A 24,781-nucleotide genomic window follows, 5' to 3' on the forward strand; every position below is an offset into this window, starting at 1 on the left:
ATTTCAACACCACCTCCACTACTCCACTCGGCGCGACGCGACTCCCGAGCACGCCGTCATCCCCGGTCGGCCAAGATCATCGATTTAGTGCCCACATGCTCGACGCGCGGGTTGATTCGTCGCTCTGTCTCTCTCGCACTCACGGGCTGCTCCGTAGGGGTGCGAGAGAGACAGAGCGACGGCTCTGGGAATCGGTGTGGCAGCATGTGTTGGCGGCGTGTTTGGTTTGGGGTGGCGGTGACGACACGGACGGCACCTGCGGCGTGGGCAGCGCGGGCAGCGCGGCGATCAAAACACCGAGAAAAAGGGCCGCCGCCTCCGCACTCCGCGCGGATGATGAGTCGGACGGTGTTTTCCGCGCGCAGCGCGGCGCAGCGCGCAGGGCTTGGCGGTCGAGTGCATCTCGTTTCAAGGTTTGGCGCAACCGCGTTTGGCGCTGCGATGCCGCGCCACTGCGAACGGCGAAAACACCGTATTGGCACCGCGGCGTCGCCGGCGAGGTGCTTCACTTGGCACCGAGGAGTGGCGGCAGGAAGCACGTCGGCGTCGCACAGTGGGCCAGAAGACCGGTGGAGGTGGAAAAAACTCTGGACGCGTTTGGAGCTCCAGAGTCGCTAAAGAGGACTCGAATCTAGCGTGTGACCCCACCAATGGATTCCTCGGTCGCAGAGCAATCCATTGGTGGGGTCACACATTCGGTTCGAGTCTCATTTAGCGACTCTGGAGCTCAAAACGCGTCTAGAGTTCTGTCCGCCTCCACCGGTCTTCTGGCCCACTGTGCGTCACGCCGCGGCGCCGCGGCTCGCCGGAACGAAGGATCGTTCCTCTGTCTCCCTCGCACTCACGGGGCGGCCCGGCGGGGTGCGAGAGAGACAGAGCGACGCGGCGAGCCCCCGGAACCGTCCGGCGGTGGAGAGCGCCTGCGAGGTAGGCAGCGCCATGCACCCGTGTTCGACGGTGCGGCCCGCCCGGCCGTTCGCAGGGGCTCTGCCGCGCTCCTTTCCGACTTCTGTCTCTCTCGCACTCATGGAGCGCACCGCATAGGTGCGAGAGAGACAGAGCGACGGGTGACCGCGCAGAGTCGCGAGACGAAGAAGGAAGCCTCGGTCGGCTGGCCGCTGCGATGGCCCGTGCCCCCTCCCCCCCCCCCTTCCCGCGCTGCACCGCTGCTTCTCTGCTTTCATAACCACTACCGGCTGCCGGGCTGCCGGGGCTGCCCAGGGAAAATAGAGGTCTCTATGCAACGGCCTTAATCAAATCCACTTGGCCAGATATAGCACGGCACGGCACGGCACTGCAGAAGGCGGATTGGCCAAACGCGTCCCAGCCGTCCTGGCCGTCTAGACCGCTCGGGGCGGCCGAGCAAGCTGACGCCTGACGCCACAGTCTTGTACTTTTCCACACGTGTGTTTGAGGTGCAGGTATCATCTGCTGAACTAAAAAGTGCGGCCTCCAGCCTGAGCGGCCCATGGAGACTCTGATGGAGACGCGCGCAGCTTCGCAGCCTCGCACAGTGGGCCAGAAGGCCGGTGGAGGCGGACAAAACTCCAGACGCGTTTTGAGCTCCAGAGTCGCTAAATGGGGCTCGAACCGAACGTGTGACCCCACCAATGGATTCTTCGTTCGGAGAGCAATGCATTGGTGGGGTCACACGTTCGGTTCGAGTCCCATTTAGCGACTCTGGAGCTCAAAACGCGTCTAGAGCTTTGACCACCTCCACCGGTCTTCTGGCCCACTGTGCCTCGCAGCCTCGCCCGGCCCACCGCCTGGCCTGAACGTCGAGGGGCCTGCAGCCTGCGGGGCGTGGGCAGTGTGCTCCCAGGGCCGCGGCCCGCCTCCCTCGCACCCGCTGAAAAAAAGGGACTTATCCACACTGTTCGATTGGCTATCGAAAATCCGAGACCTAAGCTGGCTGCCACGACTGGGCACTGGTACGGTGACAACCAACCCCCCAGCGTAGTTGTCCGTCGCACAAGTGTCCGGCCGTGGCTAGGTATCGGGTTTTCGGTTGCAGCTATCGAAACAGAGTCGATTACCACAACACGGTCTTTTTTCCCCGAGTGACTGAGCACGGCAAGGACGGGCAGCACTGTGCCGGCACGGCCTCTCTTCCTTTCAACGGGACGGCCCTCCAGGGGACGGAGGGGGACCCTCAAAGTCCATTTTTATTATCATTTTCAGTGAAAATTCGTTTGTGAAAACAGCTCACCGACCACCCGGTACGAATTTTCAACGCGGGTGTGTGTGTGTTTTGGTGAGAGTGAGGATGTGTGTGTGTGCGTGAGTGAGTGTGTGAGTGTGAATCACGCCGGCTGCCCATATCCGTGTGTGCTGCTAACTGTCCAACCCATCAGCGCGGCCAGGCCGAGCCAGCAGCGACTGCTCCCGAGAGTGTCCCTTTTTCGTCGCTCCGTCTCCCTCGCACTCATGAGGCGTCCCGTACGGGTGCGAGAGAGACAGAGCGACGACAGGGACTCTCGGAGTGGGTCTGCAGGCGGTGGCGGCGGCCCCTGTGCCCCTGTCACTGGCCGCGTTTGGCGGCGCGGCGACCGTCTGGTGCGCGCTCGCCTTGCCTTGCCCTGGCTTTGCCCGGGCCTCGGGTCGTCGATCCGATTCGCTCTCGCAAAAGCATATTCATAATTACCGAGGGCATTACAGTGCCGCGTCTTCGAGAGATCGATTCATCGCTTCGGCGATTCATCGATCGATCGACCGTCTCGGCGAGTAGCGCGGTGCGCGGCCGTCGGCGGCCGTTGGCCTCTCAGCACCGTTCCGGCGTTCCGGCGTTCCGGCGACGCTATTCGCCGAGTGCGATTCTAGATTGCGCGCCGCGAGGAAGGGCCACTGCCAATCTGACTTCAATGCATTCTTGCATCCTTTAAAATTCCAAAAGTACGAACAATCTGCACACTAAATCCCTCGTACGTACAACTTTTGCAGGTGATGGCGAACACCAGTTCTGAGGTTCTCGTCTCGTGCGAAAAATCCACCTACAAATTGTGTTCCCCCCAACACCATTTTCTTCCCTCCTGTCTGTGCCTGGGCTCGCCACTGTGGCTTGAGCGTGCTAGGTTTACGAGCGTTGACGAGTATTGACTGAGAAATTTGAAAGGGAAAAGAAAAAAATTTGAACTCTACACCCCCTCCCCAGTCTTAATGGGGAGGCCTCCTGCTTTACTTCGGTGTTCGGGATGGGAACCGGTGCTATCAGGTACCTGGGGTTAATCCCGTCAGCGACCCAAGCGTTCGCCGGGGGACCCAGTAGGACCCCAAAGCTCAGGCAGTAGGGTGAGAGCACCCAGTACGAAGCTCTTTGAGGGGCGGGACGTAGAGTGAGACGACAGAGAGACAGAGAGAGACTCAGACAGAGAAGAGGTTTGGTGGGAGCTTCTTGTTTTCGTAGGGTTGGTTGTGTACCCCATGGTACCCCCACTGTCCGGCGCTCCCGTACCGAACATACAGCGTTTTAGGCCAGCTTCAAAGGACTTATCATCGCCTCCCCGACAAGTCAAGGAGGCACCACCCGCAACCACACACCGGGTGGTCTGGATTGATGGATCAAATACTCCATCGCTCCAGTGCCGAGGCCAACCCGCCGAAGCGGATTGCTTTTTAGACACCCACAGCGGAGTGGCCAGGTGAATGTGACTCTGACCACTACGCTATCACGCTTGTACGTCTGGCAGCGTGTTGGACGACGGGTTTGAGTTGCAATGGGAAGAAGGCGGTCGAAAAATGTAATGAAATGATGGGATTCGATCCCCGGACCCCGCCATCGGGATCACACGACTTTACGCTCTCGGCCACCACGGCCCACGATGAGGGGATCGGCTTGAGGTGGGTTCTTGACGCAACAGGACTCGACCGACCCGGTCAAAATTTCGCAAGAAGTTGGGGGAGTCGAACGGCCGACCCTCGCACTGAGAACCGACGCCTCTACTCCCTGGACCACCACGTCCCATGCTCTGAGTGGGCTCACGTTTACGGGTTTGAACCGCACTGGGTTAGGCAGTAAAATTAAATGGAAATATTTGTTAGGAGTCGAACCTCCGGCATGTGGGTCTGTTGCACACGGCTCCGCTCTCATGGCCTCGAACCACCACCCTTAGGATAGCAAGTCGAAAAAACTTTTGTGACGCTGGTATTCGAACGCCCGCCTGCGGTATCTCGATCCCACGTCTCTATCCTCTCGGCTATCACAGCAGTTGTGAAACGCGACGGATCATCTGCTTTCATTAACGTTCGTTGAATGAGATTTTCCCTCTCTTTTTCAAAATTTTCTTTTCGACTTTTGGCCTGCGCCGTGACCCCACGGTCCTCGAACCAGCATTGTGACGTGTCGAGGGTGGACGGCACGCCGGGCCGACGGGGTCGCGGCGTGTCGCGTTTACTTATTGACCGGTCGTGCTCTCTTTTTTGATTCATGCCCGGAGCGCCGACTGAGTGTCGTTTTCGCGTCGCTCTGTCTCTCTCGCTCCTATACGCAACGCGTCATGAGTGCGAGAGAGACGGCGCGACGAGACCGACTCTCGGAATCAGTCTGCTGGATGTGCCAGTCTGGCCACCGCGCCGCGCCGTGCCCAACAACTCCGCCGCTCCAGAAAATGCAAACGGTTCGCCGACCGACCGACAGCCACCGCCGGATGCACCCAATGGTCACAGGCTGAATGGCGTCTCTCTCTCTCTCTCTCTCTCTCTCTCTCTCTCTCTCTCCTCTCTGTCTCTCTCTCTCTCTCTCCCCCTCCCGCAAGTGCGAGAGAGACACCTCACGGAATCGCTTCACTAGCGTGGCGCGAGGAAAGCACAAAAAAAATCTCATTCAACGAACGTTAATGAAAGCAGATGATCCATCGCGTCTTACAATTGCTGTGATAGCCGAGAGGTTAGAGACGTGGGATCGAGTTACCGCAGGCCGGCGTTCGAATACCAGCGTCACAAAAGTTTTTTCGACTTGCTATCCTAAGGGTGGTGGTTCGAGGCCATGAGAGCGGAGCCGTGTGCAACAGACCCACATGCCGGAGGTTCGACTCCTAACAAATATTTCCATTTAATTTTACTGCCTAACCCAGTGCGGTTCAAACCCGTAAACGTGAGCCCACTCAGAGCATGGGACGTGGTGGTCCAGGGAGTAGAGGCGTCGGTTCTCAGTGCGAGGGTCGGCGGTTCGACTCCCCCAACTTCTTGCGAAATTTTGACCGGGTCGGTCGAGTCCTGTTGCGTCAAGAACCCACCTCAAGACGATCCCCTCATCATGGGCCGTGGTGGCCGAGAGCGTCAAGTCGTGTGATCCCGATGGCGGGGTCCGGGGATCGAATCCCATCATTTCATTACATTTTTCGACCGCCTTCTTCCCATTGCAACTCAAACCCGTCGTCCAACACGCTGCCAGACGTACAAGCGTGATAGCGTAGTGGTCAGAGTCACATTCACCTGGCCACTCCGCTGTGGGTGTCTAAAAAGCAATCCGCTTCGGCGGGTTGGCCTCGGCACTGGAGCGATGGAGTATTTGATCCATCAATCCAGACCACCCGGTGTGTGGTTGCGGGTGGTGCCTCCTTGACTTGTCGGGGAGGCGATGATAAGTCCTTTGAAGCTGGCCTAAAACGCTGTATGTTCGGTACGGGAGCGCCGGACAGTGGGGGTACCATGGGGTACACAACCAACCCTACGAAAACAAGAAGCTCCCACCAAACCTCTTCTCTGTCTGAGTCTCTCTCTGTCTCTCTGTCGTCTCACTCTACGTCCCGCCCCTCAAAGAGCTTCGTACTGGGTGCTCTCACCCTACTGCCTGAGCTTTGGGGTCCTACTGGGTCCCCCGGCGAACGCTTGGGTCGCTGACGGGATTAACCCCAGGTACCTGATAGCACCGGTTCCCATCCCGAACACCGAAGTAAAGCAGGAGGCCTCCCCATTAAGACTGGGGAGGGGGTGTAGAGTTCAAATTTTTTATTTTCCCTTTCAAATTTCAAATTTAGTTTTAAGTATGTTTCAAGTGTGAAGGTATCATCTGCTAAAAAAAGGTTGTTTGGAAATGAACTTGGGCTAAGTTGAACATAAGCCGCAATCCAAGGTCCAAAAAGTCTTTTTTTTTCAGCCAGTGTCCTAACACCAAGGGCTGAGGCCGGCTTAGCTCCGCGGGCAGGCTTCCCCCTTTCCGCCGTCAAATCCCGCCCTAAACACACAGTGTGTCACACACACGGCGATGCATGCACAATGCCGCGCCGCCCCACTTTCGAGAGCGAGACGCAAGATAAAGGAAGAGCGTGGATGAAAAAAGAGAGGAAGAGGAGGCAAGCACACTGCAAGGCAAACTGCCCGCGGCGAGGCGGCCCAGCCGGCTCCAGTTTTGGGAGGTCCGTTGTGGAGAATGCACACATTGTGCAACAAACACTACACTGTTTAAAAAAAAAAATTGAAATGTCGGACGGATTTAGATTTGTCGAGTTTAGAAGGCCTTTCTAAATTTAAAGGTGCGACAAAATTTTACCCGAATTCAGTGTTCTTATTTTTTCACGAGTTGCGCGGAAAAATTATTCGACTCCTTTGTTTTTTTGTCGGGTGTTTGTTGGTTTACTGTATGCTTTCAAATTCACGTCGCTCGATTGCATCGATATGCTGAGAGCATACCCTCCGTCCCACCGAGTCACATACCGACCGCTCCCCCTCCCCCCTCTCCCTCCCCCCTCTCCCTCCCCCTCTCCCTCCCTCTCCCTCCCCTCCCCCCCTCTCCCTCCCTCTCCTCTCCCTCCCTCCCTCCCCCTCTCCCTCCCTCTCCCTCCCTCTCTCTCGCCACTCTCGTCGTCGACTGTGTGATTCACTCCGAAGGTCGTGCGTAGGAGAGAGACGGTCCTGGATGGCATGGGGCTGGTCAGATCACAAGGCGGCGTGCATGCAGGCTTTCGCCGCTCTGTCTCTCTCGCACCCGTAGTGCGTCCCGTTGGCGTGCGAGAGAGACAGAGCGACGACGAAGCTTCAGCAAGCTCCAGCGAGCTCCAGCGAGCCCCAGCTCTCCGGGCGCGCTTGCCCCGCTGGGCCCCTCGCGGGGTCAGTCACTTCTGGGCGGGGAGTACCGGAGTCATGAGTCATGTACCTTTAAGCAGCACCGCAAGAAAAACCATAACCTCAAAAAAAAAAAAATGGATCCGGCGGAGGATTCGAACCAGCGATCGCCCGATTGCGATACACATCCTCATCTGGCGGCGGGGGGCCGAAGACCCGGCGTGGCCTTTTTCAGTGACATGGCGAGCTGATGGAGCGCCTCGCCGCGGACCGCGCTTTCGTTTCGCACTAAGGGACCGGCCGGCAGCGAGGAGGGTCCTAACGCACAGTGGGCCAGAAGACCGGTGGAGGCGGACAAAACTCCAGACGCGTTTTGAGCGCCAGAGTCGCTAAATGGGACTCGAACCGAACGTGTGACCCCACCAATGGATTCCTCGTTCGGAGAGCAATCCATTGGTGGGGTCACACGTTCGGTTCGAGTCCCTAGCACCCCTGGAGCTCAAAACGCGTCCGGGACTTTGACCGCCTCCACCGGTCTTCTGGCCCACTGTGTAACGGGAGGCACACTGGTGTTCTGACAGTGTGAGCGTCCTGGCGCGGCGCGTGGCTTGCTCGCCGACGCTCGCTGACGATGATGGCGAAATAATGAGTAACGGGTTGGCGAACGTGGCCGTGCCGCCGCGCTGGCATCGCCCGCAGTTCTCAATCATAATTTCAGGACGGTCCTCTAGAGCAACCCAGTGCCGCGCCTAGCGAGACCCACCACCCTTCAGCGTCAGTGGGCCCAGCTTTCGGACCTGGAGACACAAAATGGACTAGCAGGCTGCGGCGGGCGTCGCTCCGTCCGTTCGTCTGCCTGTCTGTCTGTCTGTCTGTCTGTCTGTCTGTCTGTCTCCGTCCGTCACGCCGTGTCCTTTTGTCCGCCTGTCAGACATTTCTGCAAAGGTGTTGCCGCGAGGCGGTAGACAAAGACGTGTGGCAACCGGGTTTGCATTTGGCAGCCCCGTCGAAATGACGATGCACTGTCTGAGGCTATTCCCTTCAATGTAATCGTGTGTGTGTGTGTGTGCGTGTGTGTGAGAATGTGTGTGCGTGCGCGTGAATGTGCGTGTGTGCGAATGTGTCTGTAATATGTCGGCCGTCCGTCCGAGTCGTGAGAGAGTCCACCAAGGAAGTGAAAGAGAATCTAGTCCTCGACGGGGCGTGTCCGGGGCGTCCTGCAGGCAGACCGATTCCGAGAGTCGTTTTCGTCGCCCTGTCTCTCGCACTGCCACGGTGCGCCGCATGAGTGCGAGAGAGACAGGGCGATGGAATCAGTCTGCAGTGGGCTCGCGGGCGGTGGCCGGAGGCTGGCTGTCGCGGAGGATGGAGCACACGGGTGGCGATGTGGACTAGGCGACTAGGCTAGCCGGGCGAGCTGGCTTGCCAACCGGAAGGGCCCCACTGAGGCGGGAGCGCTGCGCCGCGGGTCTCAGCGGCGCCAGCCACGGCGAGCACGAGCGAAGACCGTTTCGTCGCTCTGTCTCTGTCGCACTCGCGGAGTCCTAGGTTGGGGCGTGAGAGAGATGGAGCGCCTCGGCGGTCTTTGGCTCGGCAGGGCCCGGCGGCCAGGCGTTGCCCTCTGGTACCGCCGCCTCGGCGCCTCAGCCTCCAGTCCGCCCACCGCGACCGGCGCGCGGCGTTGCCGCCTCGGTAGGCAATGCCGGGCAAAGCCAAGGCACCGCCAGGCAATGCCGGCCAGGCCGGCGTGGGCGTCCACTACAAGGAGCGCCCCGCCGCCTCCCGTCCTCACAATTTCTGCATTTTTGAAAGTCGCGCCGCCGTCTGCGCTAAAAAGAAGTCTGGCCAAGTCCGGCCCGATGGAGGATCAGCGCCGCCGAGGTAGGCAACTTTTGGCGCGAAAGTTTAACGGGGCGGCCTACCCTGCCATCCACAGGCGCTCCTTTGTGTCCGAGGCGCCGGGGCAGACAGGTGCCAAAATAGTGGCGCAAAGACACTTAGTGCACGGGCCAAAATTACCCGCTTTGTTTCACGTTGATCCGCCTCTTTTGCTTTGATTTTAAGTGGAATTCAGGAGGAGGTAGATATTGGGCGGTCCGGTCCGCGGCCTACCGATGTGTCCGTCGTCGTCAGCATGTGTCCGTCACTCTCTCTCCGCTTCGCCATGCTCCGCTCTGCGGCGGGTCCGCCCCCGCGGCCGAGGCCGCCGACAGACACCCGGCCGACGCATCAAATGTTGGTCGCGAACGACGTGGAACAGCATGGCGTCGCGTTGTGCAAGACTCTCATCCACGCAAAAACGGAGAGGCGACCTCCCGCCTCTCTCTCTCTCTCTCTCTCTCTCTCTCTCTCTCTCTCTCTCTCTCTCTCTCTCTCCCAGGCCATCGAGCGAGTTTCTCTCCACGACTGATGGCTGATGCTGATGCGTTTTCCTTTGCGGTCAGACTGTCGCCCGACGTCGCATTCGTTTTCGCGGGGCGGCACGCCGCCTAGGCGCGTCGCGGTGGGCGGGGCGGGGCAGGGGGGGGGGGGAGAGGGGAGGGGCGGGGCGGGGTGGGGCGGGGTGGGGCGGGCCGAGAGAGGGACGCCCCGCCCTGACCGAAATTTATTTGGTGGCCGCGAGTTGTGGGAGGCCCCGCGTTCTAGTTCTAGGGCGACACGGACTCGCAATATTCAGTGGCGGAACTCATTCCCACACTGAAAAAAATAAAATTGAGTTCCCAATAACCCGAGAGCGTTGGACTCGCATCGAGAGACGCCCTGGGAATAGTTGATGGCCCATCAAAGGCTTCTCGGATTAAGAAGTCACTTGTTTCAGTGCGCTGACCCAGAGACTTGGTGGTGTGTGATAAGAAGAAGGACGGTCTGCTACGACGAATAGCAAACAACAAGCAATGAAAACACGTCGTCCACAGGGATGAACGGTTTCAGTGATTTGCAAAGAATTGCCATTTTGTAACTTAACTGGTTTTGCTAGTTTGAAAGCGTGCCTTGAATGAATTACCGTCACTCTAGAAACTCTCGGTGTGCACACGGCTCGGTCTACCAGGTCGCCGTTTCTTGTTGTTTTGGTTTGCAAACTGTTTTCGTTTCCGAGAGTAAGAAAAGCCCCCCCTGCGCCGAGCAGGTGTTGGGGAACCGAGTCCTGTCGTCGACTTTCGGACACTTTTCGCTCCCCGTTCCTACACCATGTTCAAGCCACCGAAGCAGAAAGCGGCAATTTCACGCGTCCCAGGCGGCGGTGCAGCGGGGCGGGGTGTGGCGGGGCGGGGCGGGGTGAGGCGGGGCGCTCCGTGTACCGCGGCGCCTCGGTGCGACAGAGTAATGAATGACTGGTTGCTTTGCGCGTCGCTTTGCGCGTTGGGCGATTCGGCGAGCCGGCTTTAAAAAACGGCGTGTAGGAGCGAAAAGAACGACACGCCAGGTGCCGAACGGCGCGGTTGCGGACATCTCACTGGCATCATTCACTTCTTCTTCGGCGAAATACAGAATAAGGGCAAAAAGAAAAGGTGCTCTGAGGAAATTATTGTGGTTGTTACTTTTCCTTGCAAGGATGTCGTCAAACCTGTAGATGACTTGTATCACACATGCAATAAGTGTATTAGCCTCAACGAAAATTGCACACAATTTGTGATGAAAAATGTCATTATTTTTCAAGTGACGAAAAAATTTGCAATGTAGCACAACAAAACAAAAAGGATAAGAAAGTTGAGCACTGACATCGGCGACCTTGAGTTAAGTTAACCTGCAGGTTGCACATTCCAGCCGAAAAACCGACGTTGTGGGCGGGGCCATGGCGGGCCTGGAGATTCGACCGATAGTCCGCAGCCCGAAATGGCTCGGCAGAGCGACCGTCGGCCGTTCGGCCAGGCCAGGCCACCACACTGTCGAATCGACGGATTCGACTCTCTGCGGTTCGGAGTCCGACCATTTGGGACAGTACGCACGCAAACGCTGGCGCGTCTAACGAAACAACCAAAAACGGCCGCGTTTTTTTTTCTCCTCGCATATGTTTATCCTACGCTGTCTTAACGCGCCGGAGAGAGCAACCGGTTCTGCCAGCTCTGCCAGTCGGCTCAATGTCACATACCCCGCGGTATCTCCGCGTGGCAGCCAATGGCAGCGCGGCGCCGCGGTGTGCGGTAAGGCCTAAACTTAGCCGAGCCTTTTTAGGGTCCGTCCAGAAATCACGTGACCAATCAAGAAGAACCCTAAGCTTAAACTTAAGTCAACCAAATGATAAAACTTGAAAAAAAAAAGCTGGTAAAATTTTTGACTTTTTATCAGAGTGGCTGTCCGACAGTGCACACGCGCGTGCCGTGCGGACCGCGGGCTGCCGAGGCCACAGTGCGATAACACCGACTCGCGATGCAGCCAAGATTGCCGAGAGATGTGGCAAAGTCTGGAAGAGATCCCAGCTCAAAATAGAAGTTATGCTTTCCCTCGCAAGAAACTGAAGAGAGGAGACCCAAATAAAGCAGCCGGAAAAGGCACATCGCGGCGCCAACGTAATGAGGACAGTGTTCAGAGAAACGGAGCCCCAAAATGACAGACAACTCCAACTGTCATCTCGAGCAGTCACACCTAACTTCATTTTTTTCAGGTGAGGAAAAGTCCAAGATGGGCCTTATCAGAGGGGGAACAACTGCGCCCAAAAAAGCACAAAAAATTTCAAAAACTGTGCAAGTAACAATCATCGAACCTTGGGCTTATCAGTGCAGCTGTGCTGAGGTGCTGGGACGGCATGAATGGTTCTCCGCGCGCTTTGGCGCATCCTCGAAAGTCGTTATTCTTGACCCGCACCCTGCGTCTTCCATTGTCGCGCACTAACCTCAAAATACATCTTTCCCCCTTCTTATTTTCCCCTTGTTTTTTGCCAGTAAAAATAGCCACCACGTGGATTCATTGCCCACTGGCCGGGCCGACGCCTTGGCCTCGAGATGTACCGCCAATCGCAAAAGAATGGCGTCACTACCCCCATCTATCTTGGGCCGCGCGGCGAGGACGGAGGCGGGACTGCCCCTTCAGCTTTTGCTCGGGACTGTACCGCGCCGCGCTGCAGTCTCTCACGGAAGCTACGGCGCTCTACTTTCGATGAAATCGGCTGACAAAGACATTTTGAGGTTTACTTTTGGCGCGTCAGGCCGCGCAGCTCCGAGCCGGAGTCGGTTAGCTCGGTTACGCAAGCCCGAAGATCGATTTGCGGTTCACCGAAGCCGAAGGTGTCGGCACACTTCAGTTCGACGGGCGTCAGCCAGCAGCACTGCCCACGCAGTGCCGAAACGTGCCACATGGTGGTATTTTTTTACGCACGAAATCATGACCTACTTGTTTTAATTTTGATTTTATCTCTGATTGCGAGCATCAGATAACTCATCCCTACTCCCCTGCCGACGAGTAGAACGCGGAGTGCCGAGAGGCGTCAAATGGGACTCATGACCCAGCGACCTTATCTCGAACATCGATATCTCGATCGAGTCGAGACTCCCATTTGACTGCACAGCGCGCTGTTGGCACGGCCCAGCCAGGCGTCGCGGCGGTCGGTATGGATTCACATCTCATCGAGTACTTTACTTTCACGAGCGCGAAAAATGAGCCTGTCAATACGCCTCGCGTCAGAGGCCGGGCATGCAGAGGCGTCGCGAGTCCGCCCACCGCTCGCTCTTTGTCCACCGGTATGAGAAATCGCGGTGTCGCAGTTCTTGTTTGTTTACACCCGCTCACTGCTTCTTTTTCACGCGCGTACAGTGTTGCACTTCAAGTGGAGAACAAATCGCTGTCAATCCCATCGATACCTGTGATTTGGCGAGTATTTGTTCACGAGTAGCTATGATAATAAGTCTAAGTGGCTGGTCATCCTAAACTTTCGTAAATATAGAATTGTAAACATTCTACATTGCACCATTCATCACTTCTATTTTAAGATGCTGTTTGTTTACAGTGATCTGATCTTTCGCTGGGTACGTCACACTGTTTGACGGTAGAGGAGTACCAAGTCCAAGTGCTCAGCGACTTTTGTTTACGCTCTTTTTATCTGTGTACAAGTCTCTAGTAAGGACTGAGTTTCTGTGAAAATGAGTATTGAGGGCACTTAATTTGTGCAATCTTATCGCGAATACAAAACAACCAAACTTGATGCTGCGTTGCAGTCCCGCGGCAGTCCACTTCATATGACATGAACCCACGTCCCGCCCTGAAGTAGTGGAAGGTGCAGGCAGACCCAGAAGGCCACTCCGCTGGGGACATGCACCGCCGTTACTCCAATTCCAATGGATCACCTCTCGAGGTCCATTACTATGCCGATGGCCGCTCGGCCGGAGCGTGGATATGGCGCCACTGCAAAAATTCCGCAGCTACGGAAAATGTGAAAAAAAAGGAACCTTTCGCACTGGTCATCTTCAGCCTCCTCAAGGACCATCTCAACTGGTTCGGAAAACATGTACGGAACCTGCGTACTCGGCAAGGTACGGACCGTTGACCAGAGATGTACCGTACTTTTTCTGTCCTTTTTTTTTTGCTCCAGTGGAGGAGTAAGGGGGAGGGGGGGGGAACGTTCCTGCATGCTCTCTCCATCAACTCGACGCCGTGCACCGCCGGCACCACGACCGCCATCTTCGGCTCGCCACGTGACGACGTGCCGTGCCGTGCCATGCCGTGCCGCGCCGTGCCGTGCCGCGCCGCGGCGTGCAGGACTGCGCCAAGCCTCCTTTGCATACACAGCGCTCACCCCGCAGCGCGGCGCAGCGTAGATCGACGCGGTGCACGGTCAAGGTGATCGGAGGCCGTGGCTGCCAAAGGAACCATCATTCGAGACCAACAGACCACAAAAATATCCGTAAATTGTGAATTTCCTGGAGGACCACTGTCCATCGTGGGCGCGGGCGTTAACTTCGATTAAAATTTATTTTATGTGAGAAAAAAAAAGTAAACAAATAAAAACGTACAGAAGTGTAAGACACGCCACAGCACTTGCAAACCGACGGAAAGCCTTGGCCACCGTGCGGCTATTTCTGGCCGCCGAGTGACGGATGTGCAGATAATTAATTTGGCCAACAACAGCTGTGTTTTTGTTGAGCCCACCGCACCGACCGCAACCCTCCTTCCCTTCCCCCCTTCTCCTTTCCCGCGTGGCCAAACCATTTCCCGGCTTTTCTATTTCCGGCCGAACCGATGCACACTACGCCCACACCCGAAATAAAGTGATGGGCGTGTCGGTGTGTGTGTGTGTGTGTGTGTGTGTGTGTGAAAAAGAGAGGGGGGGGGAGGGGTGCTAGGGAAATCCGTGGGCCAAGAAGTAGTTTTCCTGTCAACTAGTGCCAGGCCATGCATTTTCATCACACCACACACACACACACACACACACACACACACACACATGCGCGCCCCGCAGAGTGGCAGGACTAATCGCGCGGAGAAAGCCGCCTAACAAGGGACCGTCTGTAACTGACAAAAGAGTCATTTTGAGGGAGATTTTTATTTTTTGCACTGCCCGTCCTTTGGAGCCTACCATTACGCGAGTGCACACCCCTGAAAATCGGCGCTCCCTTCCACGTCGCCTCCGGACGGCTCCCTGCTAGTCCGGGGCGTTGCCCGCCCGTCCTGGCCAGGCCGATGAGGAGGCCCCGCGGGACGTCCTTGGGTTGCCGTGGCGGCCCGGCCTCGGCCCCGGCTCGGCCCTGGCCCTGCGCGACCGAGGTGCGAACGCGGTGACGACGCGGCGCACGCGCGAATAGGGCGCTTCCGCTGCTTCCATCCCGTACTTTTCCCGCTCTTATCGCGGCGCGTGGCAACCACCCGGCATCTAGAAAGCCCCACAGTGGGCCAGAAGACCGGTGGAGGCGGACGAAACTCCAGACGCGTTTTGAGCTCCAGAGTCGCTAACCAGGGCTCGAACCGAGCGTGTGACCCCACCAATGGATTCCTCGTCCGGAGAGCAATCCACTGGTGGGGTCACACGTTCGGTTCGAGTCCCATTTAGCGACTCTGGAGCTCAAAACGCGTCCGGGACTTCGACCGCCTTCACCGGTCATCTGGCCTATTTAGCGACAGCCTTGGATCCGGACACTGCTTGGGGTAGGGCCTCAGCCCCCTCCCTATCTTATCTGGCCGGTGTTTCCCTGTAAATGTTGAGGACCTCCGAGCGCAAGGTTAAGGCGCTTTGTGCGGGACCGGGCGCCTTTTTTCACAATGTCATCACTGTGAGCTAATGTGTGCCAACTAATCAAGGTGGGCGAAATAAAAGAGCGGGTTCTTTGACACGTCTCCTTTGAGTCCGTTGCCACACGCAGTGTTGCCAACCCTTTACGGCACTGTTATAAAGCGTGGGCCGCGCGCAACCAGGCGATTCCCCGCCCCTGCGCGCCGCGCGCTGCCAACCTCTGAAAATACAAGATAGTAAAAAAATACGATTTCAAGAAATCCTAGGAGTCACGAAGTCAATTTGATTGTGTAAGAGTGTGGAGAAAGAAAAGAAGTGGTGTTGTGAAGTTGTGGCTCAGGGGACTACCAATGGCAGTGGTACCAATGTGGTCGATGTGCCACCCGTCGAAATTTAAACTTGACAATAAATAGAAATCAAAATGCTGGTAAATTCAAAAAATTCCAATGCTAATGTGTTCCGCAGTGTTCTGACAATGGAACATCTTTAAAGTCCATCATTATTAAAATGTTCTTAGCAGAAAGAAGGCAGTAAATTAATTTTCAAGGGTTGGCAACAATCTTCTCGGCGTCTACGCCCTTGCGAAAATCGGGAAGCTGAAAGCACCAGCAGTCGGGCATTAAAACTGCCCCTCCATTGTTGCTGACGTTGAATTGTTTGGCTTGTTTCAAAAGGCTATGGTTCTCTAGTCATGTTTTCTTCAATTCTGTGTAATAGTTCTCACTCACAGCGAATCAACACCACGACGGTTGGTTTGACAAACTTCATAACTCGGGAGGGAAGGTTTCGAAACGCGGTGAGTCTTGTTCGAGGAACATGAGCACTGCAAGTCGCGAGGTGGAGCGAAGTGGTCCTAGTGCTAACTGAATCACAACAACAACAAAATTGTTTTATTGACAGAAAAAAAAGTAATATTTGAGAAACTTTATGTCAAAAAAAAGAACTTTTGTTTTGCTAATTTTTTGTGAATATTTTTTTAGAAAGTTATCACATAAAAAATTGAAAATTTGTTTTATATGAATTTTTATAAGCAGGAAACAAAGAAAAACAAAAAGAGAGCAAAATTAATACAGATTTCAAATGCTACAGTTGGTTAAACTGTTAAACAGGTTGCAAACCTACTGCGCATGCCCAAACACACTCCGATCAAGAAGTATTATTGGATAGTTCTACCCGAAAAACTGCGTTCGAACCGACACCAATTCTATTGTTGCATCTTGTCTACCTGCAGTCAAAGAAATTTTTCATTTCGAACGCGCCATTTCAGCTTTTGGAGTAAGCTGTACAGACCCAAAATGAAGCTCGGCTATTGGTCCGCCCCGGCTCGGCTCCCCCCACTCCCTTTGACGAGTCGAGTTTTGCCATGGAAACGGCGATTTTGACAGCAAATTTCTCAAAATTGGCCGTTAACTTTTTAACCAGATTTCAGCATGAGAATCAGCGTTCAAAGTTCTACAAGTCTGCAAAATCTCATTAAAATCGTATAGAAAATTTCCGAAATGCATAAAGGGCCACACAAATTGAATCTCGGGCCGGCTGAATCCTGGGTATACTATAAGGCTACTTCGTGCCTAAAAATAAAAGCGGGAAAAAAGGAGCGGGGCGTCTTTGCACGCGCGCCTTGCAGCGGACCAGAAAGAAAGCTGGCGCCTCCACCGCAAAAGGGGGGCTATTTTCAGTCAGAAGAAGCAAAATCCGAAACGACCGGCTGAAAGTTGTTCAGTTCGCGAAAAGGGCGCGAAAGAGCGGTCGGTTTGGTCGGTGTTATTGGCGGAGTGTTGCGAGGTTGGCGGCCCTGGCCCTGCTGAGCGCCGCCGAGCGCGACCGGCGAGGGAAAGAATGAACCGACGACGAGATATGAGGAGCTGCCTGGCGTCTCGCCTGCCCGGCCTGCCACACAAAAGAGCGGAAGGGGCCTCTGCACTGGAAAAGGGAGGGGGTGGGGCACAGTGGGCCAGAAGACCGGTGGCGGCGGCCAAAACTCTAGACGCGTTTTGAACTCCAGAGTCGCTATACAGGACTCGAAGGGAACGTGTGACCCCACCAATGGATTCCTCGTTCGGAGAGCAATCCATTGGTGGGGTCACACGTTCGGTTCGAGCCCTTTTTAGCGACTCTGGAGCTCAAAACGCGTCTAGAGTTTTGGCCGCCTCCACCGGTCTTCTGGCCCACTGTGTGGGGGCATAGTGGGGGTGGGCTGCAGCGCGGCGTACGCTGCAGCCGACGACAGCCGTGCCAGGCGCGTCGCGACGCCACGGCGGCGCCTCGCCACAAGGAAGGACGGAACGCCCGGAACGCCCGGAACGCCCGGAACGCCCGGAACGCCCGGGACGCCCGGGACGCCCCACCACCCCGTAGATTCTCACCCCCTCCACCGCCAGGGGCGCCCCTCCCCTTTAGGACAACGATGAATGCAGGGAGCTGCATTGAGGGCCCGGCTGCAACGAGGCGTTCTTTGTAAGCCGAAAAGGAGGAAAAAAATCTGAGCACGGAAAAGAAGTGAAAATGGGTCGAGTCGAGGGGAAAGGCTCCGAAACGTTACGTTTCAGCCGCGACCAAGTCTGGCGAGGTTTCCAACGCCGCGCCTTGGCGGAATCACTAGAAGAGGTGTGGGCCAGTGATTTACGAGAACCCCAAGTAGTGTAATGCGTGCTCTTGTGTCTGTCGCTCTTCGAAATGGAGGCTCCTGTTGTTGTCATGCATGATGCGCTTTCGACCCGCAGCGCGTTGCTTCGATATGAATTCGCGTGTGTTTCGTGTGATCAGCGCGGGCGTTGTCGTGTGTGTGTGTGTGTGTGTGTGTGTGTGTGTGTGTGAGCGCGCGCTCGTGTTTAGGAGAGCGCGTGCGTCCAAGAGGCCGTACATCACAAAACACTCGACGTCTAATAATGCAGACACGGCGAGAGATAATGGGAAGCAAAAACAGCGCACTGCACACTTGTGGCGTAGATGTTGTTGAGGCCGATGTCGAGCAATCGGATTCGGCAGACGCGCCTTGCGTCCGCCAGGGCTTTCGTCGCCGTCTCTCTCGCACCCCAGGAGCGCCCCGGGAGAGTGAGAGAGACAGACAGAGCCACTGTTCAGAGCGCGGCCACGCTGCGCAGTGGGCCAGAAGACCGGCGGAGGCGGACAAAACTCTAGACGCGTTTTGAGCTCCAGAGTCGCTAAATGGGACTCGAACCGAACGTGTGACCCCACTAATGGACTGCTCTCCGAACGAGGAATCCATTGGTGGGGTCACACGTTCGGTTTGGGTCCCATTTAGCGACTCTGGAGCTCAAAACGCGTCTAGAGTTTTGTCCGCCTCCGCCGGTCTTCTGGCCCACTGTGCGCTGCTGGCGAGCAGGGAATGGTGGGAAGATGCAAGCGTCCCATGACACCTTGGCGGTCAGCCAATGCCAGCTGTCACGTCCGGAAAGGAGGGGTGGGGGGAAGACGTAGGGCCCAACTACGGCCAAAAAAAATGACAAGCGAGAAAGCCCCGGAAAATCGCAGTGGAGAGCCTGCTGCGGGGGGAGGCTAAGCGCCGTGCGGGTAGGCAATACCGCACACTGCAGTGTAGAGGCCGGTCGGGTTGCCTACCCGCCACTTCACAGGCGCTCCTCTCGGCAACACCAAAATAAAACAAAACACTGACAACGTTATAGTCATGACTGGGAGCGTCATTTTCGGTAAGGTTAGCTTCATGGCCTAAATTTCAGCAGGGATTTGTGTTTGTCGAGCAAAAAGGATTGACATCCTATCCTTGGCTCAAATTTAGGCACAAAAGCCTTTCCTCGCAGCCAAAATTCATGTTGTGAATATGAATTTTTTGAAGCTCTGAGCCCCTAAGCCCTAGTAAGAGGCGCGCGCGACAAGGCGGATGGACCAGCAGCTTTGACAGTACTCGACTGTATCTTATCGAAGCGGATCGGGAGTCAGCGGTTCGTCTTCGGCGAGGTCTCGAAGCGCAGCCCCCCCCCCCTTTCCCCTCCCTCGCGCGCGCTCATGCATACGCGAGTTGAGTTGAGGAAGGGGAGGACGGACATCACCTGATCGGCGCTCGTATCGCGGCGGGTCTAGCCGGACCGGCCCCGCCGCCGCCACACTGCCACGCCCGGCATTGTTTTGGATTATCTCACAGATAGAACGGGGATGCAAATAAACCGGCGTCGAACGCGCTCCAGTCGTAATGGATGCAACGCGGCGAGATGATGGAAGACGGCGCTGCTTCGCTGCCACACTGTTCCGGAGAAAGCAACAAGCTGGTCTGGTTTGTTGTTGCTCGGCGGGAGTTACTGCAGAGTCCTCGCATGTAAACCAACGAGCGCCACAGCTCGGCGGTCGCAGAATCTCAACTTTTGTAAAACCAGCCGGACGTGCTAAACTTTTTTTTTTTGCAGTGTATGACACTAGGAAAACGAGCGTGATTGAAACAGGCGCGCCCATCCCATCCATCGGCCGCACCGGTGCCTACACTGGTGGCTACACTGGTGGGCACGCGGCGCGGCTCGCAGTCGGTAAAGCCTCCCGACCACGACCTCGGTAGCGACGAGCGCGGCGGCTGTTTCCGAACCGGAGGTTTCGTCGTCGCTCTGTCTCCCTCGCGCTCCAAGTCTCCTTCGCGAGGCCGAGAGAGACGGAGCGACGAAAGCACAGTGCCGCGGTCACCGGAGTCCCGCACGCGGTGGCCGGGGTGCCGAGGCCTCCCGTGGGAGTGCCACGGCTCGGCCAGCACGGCGTGGTGCAGCACAGTGGGCCAGAGGACCGGTGGAGGCGGACAAAACTCTAGACGCGTTTTGAGCTCCAGAGTCGCTAAACAGGACTCGAACCGAAGGTGTGACCCCCACCAATGGATTCTTCGTTCGAAGAGCAATCCATTGGTGGGGTCACACGTTGGGTTCGAGTCTCATTTAGCGACTATGGGGCTCAAAACGCGTCCAGAATTTTGGCCGCCTCCACCGGTCTTCTGGCCCACTGTGCGAAGCGACAGCGATCCGGGAAGCCCGCGGGCTGCCATTGGGCTGCCATTGGGCCCCGCGGGGGGCAGTACGGCGGCAGTCTGTCTCTCTCGCACCCAGCCGGGACGCCCCGTGAGTGCGAGAGAGACGGAGGCAGGGGGCGTGGCCGTGCGCGGCACTACCGGACCACACAAATCGGCGCTGTCCGGTGGGCCACCTGACTCACGCGGCTCACGCGTGCGGTTCGTATGCAAAGGCACACCTGGCTAACGCGCTGACGCCGGCGAGTTTGGACCTCCCTGCAGACTGATTCCGAGAGCCGTCTCCCTCTCGCACCTACGCGGGACGCCCCATGAGTGCGAGAGAGACAGAGCGACGACTCTCGGAGTCAGTCTACTGCCCTGCCGCTTGCTGCGATGCTGCCCGTCGCGGATGCCCTCACCTTGTAGGCACACCGTAGGAAACCTTGCCGAGAATTCGGCGGCATGAGCCAAATCCAAAACGCACCGCGCGACACAATGTTCATGGTGTAGTAGTGCATACCGGAACAGACGGCCTAAAACGTCAAAGTGGTCTTGAAATAATTTCCGGGGCCTCCCGCTGATTTTCCCCGCACCGCCCCGTGTGTGTGTGCGCGCGCATGTTAGTGTGTGTGTTTGTGTCTGTGTCCGTGTTCGCGGTGTGTGTGTGGGCGATGGCGGCAAAGGGGAGGCAGTTAGCGGGGCAGCCTTGGAGCCACCGCGCCGCGCCGCGCCACGCGCGCCACGCAGCGATTGAAGCTCGGAGCCACGCAGCCACGGAGCCATGCACTGATGATGGCCCGTAATGGGTCTCCTTGCGGCCTCCTTTTTCCTTTTGCACTCCTTTTCGGCCTTTTCGGCCGACAGTGGCGTGGGCGGCGACGCGCGGAAGCCATTTGGCGAGTGCACGGAGCCACGCGCGTCGCCCGCCACCTCTGGTAACTCAACTTGCAGCCGAGCAACACCCCGGGCGTCTCACGGTGGGCCAAAACTCTAGGCGCGTTTTGAGCTCCAGAGTCGCTAAATGGGACTCGAACCGAACGTGTGACCCCACCAATGGATTCCTCGTTCGGAGAGCAGTCCATTGGTGGGGTCACACGATCGGTTCGAGTCCCATTCTGAGACTCTGGAGCTCGAAACGTCAAGTCATGCCTCGGTTTTACCAGGCAAAGTGCAAACTTTTCATAGAGGCCGATGCACCAACAACTTGCTTCATAGCTCAGCCGTGCAGGCGGGGCGGGGGGGCGGGGCGGGGCGGGGCGGGGCGGGGCGGGGCGGGGGGGTCGATCGCAGATACGGTGACAGTAGCTCGAGCACGTTTCTGCAGCGCAAAGTCACTGCCGCACGCCACTTAAAAGTTCTTGCCTCAGTTCCAGCCGACCGGGCCAGAAAAGTGTGGAACGGGGCATTCCGCTGCCGCGTCGCTCCGTCTCTCTCGCACCCGCGGGGCTCTCCTTAAGGGTGCGAGAGAGACAGAGCGATGGAACGACTCCTTGGAACGGCTCCGCGGTGCGCGAGCGACCCGTTAACGCCGAGTTCTGCCACGCAAAACACGGCCTGCGCAAATACACAGCGCGGTCGCCGTCAAGCGGCAAACCTCGCCAAAGACTGGCTTACAGTGTCCGCACCGCGCCGCGCGGTCCGTCTGCAGACCGGCCGGCTGGCCAGCCTTTCCAAAGTGCGGCCACAAAGGAGTTTATGGGACATTGGCAGGAGCCTAGCGCTGCGATCCCAGCGCGCCAAGGCGTGCCGTGGCGGGGCGGGGCGGGGCGGGGCGGGGCGGGGCGTACCGCGGGCTGCTCGGTGGAGTGCAGCGCCGTGCAGCGCGGGTCGCTGACATCGTTACGTCACGCTGCGCTGCCTAGGGGGCCGCAGAATTCTTAGGAAAGGGGGCTAGGGGGGAGGGGGGCTGGAAGGACCCAGGATTCCTTTGGAGGGGGGGGGGCTGCCGGCCCCAGGCCCGCGCGCCAGCCCGGCACGCCGCCAGGCACTCACCTGGTCAGGTTGTGCCCGTTCCGAGGCACGCTAACGTTCCCCCTCCCACCCCTTCCCCCGGGCCCCACGAGACTCCTTGACGGGCCCCTGGTTGTGACCGATTTGAAAGGCTGACCCTGAACCAGACCCAGAGGAGCCAAGAAGCCCCGCCGTACTCCATGCCGAACGCCCTGCCGAAGGCCTCCCGAAGGACCCGCCGAGTCAGTCAGACCGGGCGCCTCGTTCGTCTTCGTCTCCGCGTCCCACTGCGCATCGCCGGCCGCCCGTTTTTCCTTAATCCTTTCTAATTTTATTTCTTATCTCGAGTGGCGGCATTTATACCTGCGCCTGATTTATTCGGATGTCACCGGCGACGGCCGAAGGCGATAATCGTCGTCGACAAAAAATACGACGCGGAACTGGCGCCGCGCGGACTGTGATCCCCCGGGACCACGCGGGGACACCATTTTGTTTTGTTTTTATTTATTTTTGTTTTTAAAATTTTGCGGCGAAACAGAGTGCGAGCACCTGCAACACCGCGCCTCGTGCCGTTGGCAGTGCATCTTTCTCTGTCGCTCCTTTCCCTTGGCCTGCCCCACACACGCACACACACACACACACACGGCCGCCTCGACGCAACAAGCGTGCGAATGAAGACAATGGCCGAGTGGGTCGCTTCGCGCTGCAACGCCGCACCACCGCCAGGCACCGCAGCCCAGCCAGCATCCCCGTGGGACTCTAACTAACTGCGAATAGTTTGCCGAGATTTGTAGCGGGACGCGACTGCAGAATACATTTCAATTATTACCTCGTCGCGTTTTGAATCTGAATGTCAATGAGGAGCAGGCGCGCCTTGAATGTGAACCATAGCGCACCTGGCGCAAGCACCGCCTGCAGCAGGTGCACTGGAGTGCATTATTCCAGATTCAAGGAAAAGCTAAGGAATTGATTTTCACTCAGCTGCAGTCGACAGTATCGTAACACGTTTTACATCAAAATGTGGTTTTTCTAACGTACAGAGACGTCCGTTTTTCTGCTCTCTTGAAGTCTTGCAGCGAAAGGCTGCGCTCCAACGTGTCACGCACTATTGTAAGTGACAACAAATATTTCACCGTGCATATAAGGAGGACTTTTCTCCATGATGCGAAGACCTTTCACAAGTGACCCTGAATGATCCCGAGTTCGACCAACGCGGCCCGGTCGTCGCTACTCACCGATCGTCTTTATAATTTCGAAGTCCTCCAGGCCCAGCAGGTCCTTCTCGCCGTCCGAGTCGCTGTTGTCCGAGGCCGTGGCGGCGTCCTTGACGTCCTTGAGGCACACGGCCGGCTCGCGGCGCAGCACCGTGGAGGACGCCATCCTGCCGACCAAGCCGATGTAGCGGTGACGCACAGTGGGCCAGAAGACCGGTGGAGGCGGTCAAAGTCTCGGACGCGTTTCGAGCTCCAGAGTCGCTAAACAGGACTCGAACCGTGCGTGCGACCCCACCAATGAATTGCTCTCCGAACGAGGAATCCATTGGTGGGGTCGCACGTTCGGTTCGAGTCCTGCTTAGCTACTCTGGAGCTCAAAACGCGTCCGGGAGACGAAGGTCGGCGGTTCGAATCCCACCAGCGCGCCGTTCCCTTCCTACCGTCGAGGCGTAACCGGTGCGGCGCGACCCGGCCTCGGTAATCGAGTTGATGCACGGATAGAGCAGTGGAGTGAGCAGTTTTCTCTCGATGCCCCACTTCTAGGCGGGGCCCTCGCGCGCCGCCATTTCGCGATAGCAACAATGCAGGCAGTGGCAAGCAGGCTCCGCGTGGCGCCGCGCTGCATCGCATTGTCAGACAAGTTCTGGCGTGGCTAGCCTCGGCGACACATTTCCTTGCGAAACGGCGGGAATGGTCGCTTTGGACACGAGCCCGCGCCTTGTTGCACCGCGACACGCTGACGGATTAAAGAGGGAAGTCCCTTGCTCCGTCAGCAGGGTGCACACACTGGGAAAAGAACGCGTCCGTAAACGCTGCGCGGCACAGATTTTGATGGATTGTCTGCAGTTTTTCGATAGTGGGTCAACCTCAAAAACTGTTTATCGCGACCCTATATTGAAACGGGTTAGATTTTTGCGTTTTGAGTCTTCGTTTAGCACTTGACGAAAGCATTTAGAAACCTTACCTTATTGTTCCACGGAGCGCGCTGTCCAAACTATGTGGGTTAATAATCCTTCAGAGGAGGACACTGGCTTCAGTTTCACTGTATTCCATACACATTTTCACTTGGGGCACTTCCCCTCAACACCCGCGGCAGAACACTCACACACACACAATCACACACACAGACACTTGTGGAGGGCCAGGCTCAACAGGTGGCTGGACCGAGCCGCTGACCGGCGCAACCCGCAGCAGCAGCTGGAAACTCGAACGGTGTACTTAGACGTCGCGCCCTCGGCGGTCCGCACACTGTCGGCACTTTTTCCGCGTCGCGTCTGTCCACCGTAAGGCTCTCGCGCGAGTGTGGGCTTCGCGGCCCGTCCCTGTCGCCGACCGCACGTCTGCAGGCAGCGTCTACCGGCAGTGGACTGGCGGCTCTGCTCCTGCCTGCTCTGCTCGCGCCGTGGCCCTGCCGTGCCGTGCCGCCGTGCCCTGCCTGCCCTGAGCGGCGCGGCGTCCGGCGGGCCCCCACTGCCGCCGCGGCCCCCGCGCCCCGCG

At 57.4% G+C, this 24,781-nt stretch overlaps 1 protein-coding gene across 2 annotated transcripts in view; it reads right to left on the reverse strand.

Annotated features, from left to right (window-relative positions):
• LOC117651580 (cAMP-dependent protein kinase catalytic subunit 3-like) overlaps window positions 1–24,661 on the reverse strand; it is a 31,133-nt gene extending 6,472 nt beyond the window's left edge. The window contains exons 1-2 of one of the 2 annotated variants that reach the window (XM_034395717.1): window positions 24,249–24,661; window positions 23,306–23,454 (exon numbers count right to left, since the gene is read on the reverse strand). In XM_034395717.1, the coding sequence (XP_034251608.1) occupies window positions 23,306–23,450 (145 nt within the window). In that variant the 5' untranslated portion in view covers window positions 23,451–23,454; window positions 24,249–24,661. The remainder of the gene's footprint in view (window positions 1–23,305; window positions 23,455–24,248) is intronic. The other variant, XM_034395716.1, reaches the window with a different exon arrangement.
• Window positions 24,662–24,781: the final 120 nt, after the last annotated feature.

The sequence above is a fragment of the Thrips palmi genome, unplaced genomic scaffold (assembly GCF_012932325.1).
Source record: "Thrips palmi isolate BJ-2018 unplaced genomic scaffold, TpBJ-2018v1 HiC_scaffold_6, whole genome shotgun sequence".
NCBI classification, from domain to species: Eukaryota; Metazoa; Arthropoda; class Insecta; order Thysanoptera; family Thripidae; genus Thrips; species Thrips palmi.